The sequence below is a fragment of the Phascolarctos cinereus genome, unplaced genomic scaffold (genome assembly GCF_003287225.1).
Source record: "Phascolarctos cinereus isolate Bilbo 61053 unplaced genomic scaffold, phaCin_HiC Scaffold_5;HRSCAF=322, whole genome shotgun sequence".
NCBI classification, from domain to species: domain Eukaryota; kingdom Metazoa; phylum Chordata; class Mammalia; order Diprotodontia; family Phascolarctidae; genus Phascolarctos; species Phascolarctos cinereus.
The window spans coordinates 303,418,703-303,427,571 of record NW_027555958.1 but is presented as its reverse complement, the minus strand read 5'-3'; the positions used below and the strand labels follow the sequence as shown (position 1 = coordinate 303,427,571).

General features: G+C 39.8%; 1 protein-coding gene across 1 annotated transcript; it reads left to right on the top strand.

Moving 5' to 3' along the window:
- Positions 1–8,814, top strand: KLHL11 (kelch like family member 11). Its single transcript, XM_020972603.1, is given in 3 exon segments — positions 1–468; positions 470–837; positions 3,005–8,814. Coding segments are annotated over 3 exon segments (2,280 nt in total). The 5' UTR covers positions 1–138; the 3' UTR covers positions 4,587–8,814.
- The last annotated feature ends 55 nt before the right edge of the window (positions 8,815–8,869 follow it).

Sequence of the window (8,869 nt, the reverse complement as noted above, 5' to 3'; positions counted from 1 at the left end):
GAGCATGCGCGAGCCCTTCCCAGCACTCCGCCCAACTGTCTAACAGTGTCTACCCGAGGTGAGGGCGCGAGCTCGCCAACCTCTCGAGTCGCCGCTTCTTTCTTACTCTTGGCTGGGCTTAATCCTTTACCCTTGCACATGCGCAATCTGCTTCCCCGGTCCAGCCTTTCGAACCCCTCTAACCCTTCTCCAGAGCCTAGTGCGCATTCGCAGGGCTCCCGGCTGCGTTCTCCCAGTGTCCTTCGCGGGTTGCGCAGGAACCGTGCTAGAAGCGAACGGCGGACCGGCTGCAATATGGCTGCGTCTGCTGCCGCTTCCCTTCAGGTGGTGGAGATGGAGGGGGTGGAGGCAGGCGTCTCGGGGCCCGTGGGGCTGGGAGTGGAAGGCATGGGCATTAGCGGTGGCGTGGGCGCGGAGGCCGGGCTCGGAGCCGGGCTCGGGGCCGGCCTGGCCTCCATGGCGGAGGTGGTCGGCGGGGGAGCCAGGCCCGGAGTCGGAGGACTTCGAGTGCAGCACGCACTGCTCGGAGCTGTCGTGGCGGCAGAACGAGCAGCGGCGCCAGGGCCTCTTCTGCGACATCACACTGTGCTTCGGCGGCGCGGGCGGCCGCGAGTTCCGCGCCCACCGCTCCGTGCTGGCCGCCGCCACCGAGTACTTCACGCCCCTGCTCTCAGGCCAGTTCTCCGAGTCCCGCTCCGGCCGTGTGGAGATGCGTAAGTGGAGCTCGGAGCCCGGGCCTGAGCCGGACACGGTGGAGGCCGTCATCGAGTACATGTACACCGGCCGCATCCGCGTCAGCACGGGCAGCGTCCACGAGGTCCTGGAGCTGGCCGACAGGTGAGGGAGAGAGGCCGGGCGAGGAAGAGGAGGGGGCGGAGGATACTGGTGCAGGAGAGGGAGACCTGCTAGGAAGAAAGAGAAAGGGGGGGAAGGGGAAGACCTGAGAAAGGGAGCCAGGGAGTGGGGTGGGGAAGAAGGGAGGGAGGGAGGGAAGACTGGAGAAGAGGCCTTAGGTATGGGAACTGTTAGGGATAGGAAGCCCATCTGTTATTTCTTTAGTCTAAGCAAACTCCTATTGCTTATCAGCCTTTTCTCTGCAATTTATAGTCCTAGAGTTGCTTGGAGCATTGAGAGCTTAAGTGCCTTATTCATCATATAGGCAGTCTGTGTCGGAGGTCGAATTTGAACCCAGATCTCTCTGACCCCAAAGCGCACCCATGCTGTTCAGTGTACCCAGCTGACTCTTAGGCACATGGAATACAAAGATAAAAGTGAAACAGCCCCAATTCTAAAATTCATATTCTGAATTAACCTTTAGAAAGGAGGTGTTGCTCAGGCGTACCTGGATCTTCTCCATCAGGCTTAACTTACCCCTACAATTTTCTGTTGAAAATTTTCCTTTTGTTGAAAGGATTAGCTCTGATTTTGTCTTCTCTAGAAAGCCTCTTCTGGTATTTCTGGGTAAATGGTTTTTAACCATTTAACCATTTTTGTTAAGACCAGGTGGTACCAGCTAGACCCCTTTGTTGATCTGGTAAAAACTGGTAAAAAGAATGTTTTTAAATAATTGAAGTGCTGAGAGGTTAGTAAAAATGAAGATGTGATTTTTTTTCCACCCAAGTTCATTGACCTTTTTTTTTTTCCTCATGGACTCCAGGATAAAAATTTCTTACCTTACATGAACGTTGAACCTTTTTCCTCTTTAGATTTGTGGAAATACCTTATATTTGTATAGTAATTTATGGTATGCAAAGAGTTTTCCATACCTTTTGCCATTTGATCCTCAAAACAAGTCCGTGAATTAGATAATAGAAAATTCTTAGTGCCAGTAGCTTACAACTGGCATTAAGACTTTTGGGACCGTGTCTGTATGGTTTTTTTTGTTTTTGGAACTGGGGTTCCCTTTTCAGGATGGCACTGCAGTGGCCACTAATGGGCTGATCTCATTACTAATAGACATGAAACTATTCCATTTTTTGCTATGTGCCACTTTCCCCCCTCTATAGGCAGCCTGGTAGCCATGTGATTTTGAGTGCTCACCATTTTGGTGCCAGACTTACTGACATAATGCAGCTCAGAACTTAACCCAAGGGATCCACTAGCCCTAGCAGGAGATCGACTAAAGATGTGCTCCACTACACCCAGCCTCATTTTAAAATTTAATAAGCTGTTGTTCAGAGGCTAAATGACTTATTCATTGTCCTACAACTAATGCAGGAGTCAGCATTGAAACCCAGAGTTCTCTTGACCAAGGAACCATTTCTCCATTGCCATAGACCCCACACGAAAGCACTTTGTCTGGACCTCTTCTGTACTTACTACATTCTGCCTTGTATCGTTGTTGTTTACATACCTCATAAGATTTCAGGCTCCTGGGGGCAGCTAGATGGAGCAGTGGATAAAGCACTGGGCCTGGAGTCAAGAAGACCTGAGTTCAAATGTGATCTCAGACCAGACACTTAACACTTACTAGCTGTGTGACCCTGGGCAAGTCACTTAACCCCAATTGCCTTAAAGAAAAAAAGAAAAAGATTTCAAGCTCCTGGAGGACAGGATTTGTACCTTCTGTCTTTGTATCCCCGGGTTCTAGTACAGGATCTTTATTTGGAAGGTTTTTAGTGTTTGAATTGAATTCTAATCCCAGACCATCTTAATTTTTTTACGTATAATCTTTTCATTTCCCATATTAAGTTATGTTTACATTTGCTTTTCCATTTATTGCATTTTCCCAGAGCTGTATTCACACTGTTTCTGTTTAATAAATGTTTCTCTGCTATCTTGTTTCATTTTGAGGTGAGAGTAGGGACTTATAAGAGGTAGGAACAATATTCAGTTTAGTAAATGTTGATTGTCTACTTTTTTCAAGTTTGAGGATGACAGCAAAAGCATTAGGGGCAAGAATTGGGCTAGCTTTCGACCACATTAGCTTGAAATAGAAACAAACCATATCCTAAAGATGGACATATTGACTTGAATCATTCCTTTTGTCTCTGCTTGACTTCAGGTTCTTACTGATTCGTTTAAAAGAATTTTGTGGAGAATTTCTCAAGAAAAAACTGAATCTCTCAAATTGTGTGGCCATCCATAGTTTAGCCCACATGTACACTCTGAGCCAACTTGCTCTGAAAGCTGCAGATATGATAAGGAGGAATTTCTATAAAGTGATCCAGGATGAAGAATTCTACACTTTACCTTTTCATCTCATTCGAGACTGGCTTTCAGACTTGGAAATTACAGTTGATTCAGAAGAGGTTCTCTTTGAAACCGTTTTGAAGTGGGTTCAAAGAAATGCTGAAGAGAGAGAACGATACTTCGAAGAACTTTTTAAATTGCTTAGATTATCACAGATGAAACCTACTTATCTTACACGGAATGTCAAATCAGAAAGGCTGGTATCCATTAATGAAGTTTGTGTCAGATTAGTTTCTGAAGCTGTGGAAAGCCATGCTTTAAGAGCTGAGAATTTACAGTCTGGTAATTTGCAGCATTCAGTGTCCCCTGTTGGGTTACTGCCACGATATGGGCAAAACATGGATGTGATTATGGTAATTGGTGGTGTGTCAGAAGGAGGGGACTATTTGAGTGAATGTGTGGGATATTTTATTGATGAAGACAGGTGGGTAAACCTGCCACATATCCATAATCACCTGGATGGACATGCTGTTGCAGTGACAGAATCTTACATATATGTTGCTGGGTCAATGGAACCTGGATTTGCCAAAACTGTGGAAAGGTATAATCCAAATAGAAACATGTGGGAGCAAGTTTGTAATTTAATGACAAGAAAGCATTCTTTTGGCCTCACAGAAGTAAAGGGAAAACTGTATAGTATTGGAGGACATGGCAACTTTAGTCCTGGTTTTAAAGATGTAACTGTATATAATCCTGAACAAGATAAATGGCACAACTTGGAGTCAGCACCAAAGATTCTTCGTGATGTCAAAGCAGTCACCATAGAAGAAAGATTTGTGTACATTGCTGCCCGTACCCCTGTGGACAGTGACAGTGAAGACGGTTTAAGGGCAATCATAACCCGCTATGACACAGAGACTCGGCAGTGGCAAGATGTGGACTCCTTGCCACTTATTGACAATTACTGCTTTTTCCAGATGTCTGTAGCCAGTACAAACTTTTACCACACAGCTTCGTGCTGTCCTAAGAGTTATCCTCTGGATAATGAGGAGGCAAAGAGAAAAATCTCTGGCCGAGTATCTGATGAGATCCTTGAAAGCTTGCCTCCAGAAGTCCTCAGCATAGAAGGAGCAGCAATTTGCTATTACAAAGATGATGTGTTCATCATTGGAGGTTGGAAAAACAGTGATGATATTGACAAGCAATATCGAAAAGAAGCCTATCGTTACTGTGCTGAGAGAAAGCGGTGGATGCTTCTTCCTCCCATGCCACAACCTCGTTGTAGGGCAACTGCTTGCCATGTGAGAATCCCCTACCGGTGCTTGCATGGTAGCCAGAGATACCCCATGCCGCAAAATTTAATGTGGCAGAAGGACAGAATACGACAGATGCAAGAAATACATCGACATGCACTAAGTTTGCGGAGGATGCCACGCTCTCAGATTGAATGCTAGGTCTTGGTTCCTATCTACAGTAACACCTGTTTGAATGAGGCTAAACACATAGTCTTAACATATTACTTGAAAAAAGTAAATATGCTGGCAACTCAGATTTGTACCTGAATTGGTAGATTGTTTTATCCCATATAAAAGAGCTATACTTATAAATACTGAAGAATGGGAAACAAACACAGTAGAGGGGTAATGTGAGCATTTTGGATAATTTGCTTCCTTGTCCTTGAAGTGTGCATGTAGTAGCCAGGTCAAGTAAGATCTTTAGGAGAGATTTTACTGTATGTGAGGAAAATCAAATGTCATCATTTGACTTTTTTCTACCATCCCAAGTTCCTTTATCTTAAGGACTTATAGTTGAATGTGCTTTTAAGCACCAGTTTTATTTGCACTTTTCTTATGTTACTTTTGATCTTTTCCTGAATGGTTAAATTTGAAGGGAAGATTGGTGTCTATGCACTTAGTTCTCTTATGGAGGAGGCGTGTGCAATAGTTGGGTAGACTGAAATTTTAAAGGGAAAGCACAATGGTTTCATTAAGAGATGATGACTTCAGGATGTTTCTATGGCAGATATTTTGTGTGTATTTATCAGCACTACCATGTTTACTTGTAGGGATTATTGGTAGAAAATTCACATATATATGAAATAATCTTTCGAACTTTTAAAATTTGTTTGGCAACTATCACAGACTTAACAAACTCACTGTAATTTGGTGAAAGCAGTTGGCAAAAAAGTCAGTTATTCTGTTTTCTTAGCTATGTACATACAGAGAAAGTTCTATACATGGAACAGATTTCTTTGGAAAGAACACAAGTTGGTATAAACTGAAAATATGACACTATCAAAGTCAAAGGCATTTGAGAAGTTGAAGAACTTACATTTTCAGAGGTTGCAAGTGTAGTTTAGAACAAGTTTGATAATGTAAATATGCCTGTGACAATCAATACGTAATGCCTTCAGTTCTGATTCTCTGTTGTGCAAATTTTTATCATTTATTCCAAATATTCCTTTCTAAGAGGCATATACTGTTTTTTTTTAAATGGGAAGTAATTTTAAGCTATAATTACTAAAGAAAGGCCTTAACCCTAACCTGTGCCCAACTTTTCTGTTCTTCATTTAATCAGTTGCCATAGACTGAGTGAAAATGTTACCTGAGCCTAAAATACCAAATTTGGGTATATAATTTTGACCTTTTGAAATTGTTACTGTAGTCTTTATTACTTATTTATTCTTCCTTTCTTTTTTTTTTTTAATTCAATTTACTATCTTATTCTCTAAAATAAAATTCCCTTTATGCAGAATAGAACTCAGGTTGGTCTCTTACTGATTAATAGAACAGGTTTAGTTTCCATTGTGGTATCAGGCTAGTGGTTAAGTCAGTGATTCCAGTGCACTCTTTCTTCTCAGAAAATGTCATTTTTGGATCTGGAGGGCTGTAGTTTCGTAGTCTACCTTTCAGATCAGCAATGATCCATGAAGTCAAAAGCTGTCAAAAAGACGGTTGTTAGCCAATAACACCTTATACAAGTTTACCATCAGTTGTAGTGTTTTTCCAGTACACCATATAGTTTAGTAAAGCCAGTATCTTTACTTAGGTACATGAGCATTCAATTCAAACATCAAAAGAAAGGAGCATAGCTAGAAATGTGGAGTGTCCAGTTGTATGAATGTTAATATCCTGGTTTAGAAACCTAGTACATAAGATCTTATGTTTCAAGATGTTTTAAATTTCAAAACTAATTTTCTAGAATAGGGTGCTTTTGGTGATTGAAATAAAATCTGCTTTAAATCTTTTATATAATGATTTTGGAAAAGACTATAAACTTGTGGTAAAAAGTAGCCTGCATTTCTGGTAAGCCACAGTTGAGTTCATTTGGCTTGGTCTATGGGAGGTGGCTACAGTTTAAGACAATATCACATTACGTGAAGTTTCTAAGACTTGTTGATTTACTTTACTTGATTTTTAAAAATTTAAATAACTTTGTCTTCTTTTTACTGACTCCTATTCTTTAGAAAGGTATAGGCCTTTTACTTGTGATATTGGAGTGGCCAATTTATCTCAAGCCTTCCAAAACAATCATAGGGTTACTTGTAAGGAAGGATGTCATTCACATTTAAACGATGTTTTAAAAATTAGGATTCTAGTCCTGTTAATGAAAATTTTTCATTTGAATTGAAACTGTCCTTTTCCAATTTAGCAGGCAGTCAGCCTAGGCCACGGCTAAAAGGAAGGGTAAGTCCTTCATTTGCATGGTGTGTGCAGGTTTTCCTGACTCTTGCCTTTGCCTTCTAATATTCAGATTTGAAATTCACATTTGTTATTTTTGACCATTAGTTTTGTGTTGCTGGAATATTGTGACTAACCTGTTAAGAGAGAAACCAGATTTCTTTAAACCTGTTCAAGGCTGACATTCAGAAATCTTAGACTAAAGGAAACTTACCAAATTCATTTTGAAATGCAGTAGGCAAGATGATCAAGAACTGATATGACACTTTGGATAAAATTTTATTACTTCCTGTATATTTACTGAAATGTTATAGGTTTCATGTTTGTTGGTTAAGCACCTAAGATAAGTACTCAGCTTGAAATGAATCCAAGTACATTTTGGCTGATTATGCCAAAAATTAATGACTTTTTGTATATTGTGAGGTCATTTATAATTGCATGTTCCTTCTGGGTTATGATTAAAAAGCAAAGTTAACTGAAATTTGTAGTAAGTTATTTATCTTGTGAATGTCAGCCATGAGCTTAGTGTGTGACACATTCTCACTTGCAGTTATTCATTGTGCATGGTGAGTGTTCTGCATCTCAACAAAATAATCAACTTCTGCTGATTTTTTTACTCTGCCAAAAGAAATCTTTTGCTAAATACTTTTAAAGCTTTATTGACTTGGAGTTTTTGTTGTTGATCAGCTAGATCTGTATGGCATTTACTGGACAAAAAAATCCCAACAATTCAGCTTGACTGGACAGAATAGAAGTTTGAGATTAGGAAAATAAAATGGATATAGAAGGTTTTAAACCTATTGTATTGATAACTCAGTAGTTTCCGGGGCACTTTTTTTTCCATGTATGTCTTGACTAATGTAGCTTTGTGTATCTAAAACACTCCAAATAGTGCTTCAGTTGTATAATAGTAACATTATATCATAAGTTTGTAAGGCACAGTGGTCAGCTTGTGAACTTCGTAGATGCTTTCGTCTAAATAGGCTTACCTAAAGGGACCTAAATTTACTTTGTACTGTCCCTAAATTTAGCTCAATAAATGTGAGATTAGCCACATTTATAAGAGGCTAATGCTGCTTGTAAAACTGTGTCACCAAAATGTGCTTCATGTGTATTTTAAAGTGTAAGAAATTGTGAAGCAAGGTGTGATCTCTGTTATTCTAGACTAATGTAATGGTGCTTGTGGGGTGCTATAGTTTTTTTTATTTTAACTCTTGGATATTTGAGAGCCTGTTTACACTTTTTTTTCATTGTTAACACATCAAGCTTTTTGATATAGCTTAGCACTCTGTTAAACTCTTGTGAACACACTCCTATTTTGGTGCTTCTTAGGTATTTAAAAAACAAAACTTTTTTGTCAGTTACCAATGATTATTTCTAGAAATTGTCTTTACCACCATGTAGTACTTACTGCAGACCATAGGTCTTTGGAAACAGAACTATTCTACACTAATATAATACAGCTACACCACCTTAGGACACTATAGTGATCATTACTTTGCTGTGGAGGATTCAATTTGATATCCACAATTATTGCACTTTGTCGGGAATGCCTTTGTAGTACTTAGTTTTGAAGCTACTCTCTTTTTTTTGCTGTAGTGAGTTCATCTAATATAAATAGCTTAAATGGAAGTATGGATAATATACAGTAGTCCTATATAAAACTTAATGCTATTTTGTTACATACATATTTAAAAAATAGATCTTGTTAGATGTTTAAATAGGCTCATACTGATCTGTGTATCTAGGGCTCATTAACATATTTATGAATAGATAAGGTTAATTTCTTGAACTTTACAGTATTGGTGTCCCCTGCTCTACTGCAAAGAGATTTTTTTTTAATGACCTCTCCCTTTTAGTTAGAACTATATAGTGTTTAGGGCTGTTTGAGACTGAATATTGTAAAATAATATCTATTGTTCTATGTTAAGCTTATCCATCCCACTAATTGTTTCAATGTAACTGTTTTAATGAAATAAACTTATTGCTTGGGTCTGTTTCATACTGTGTTTTCTGGTGTAAATTTCTAAATATAATTGCCCTTTCCCCTCCCACCT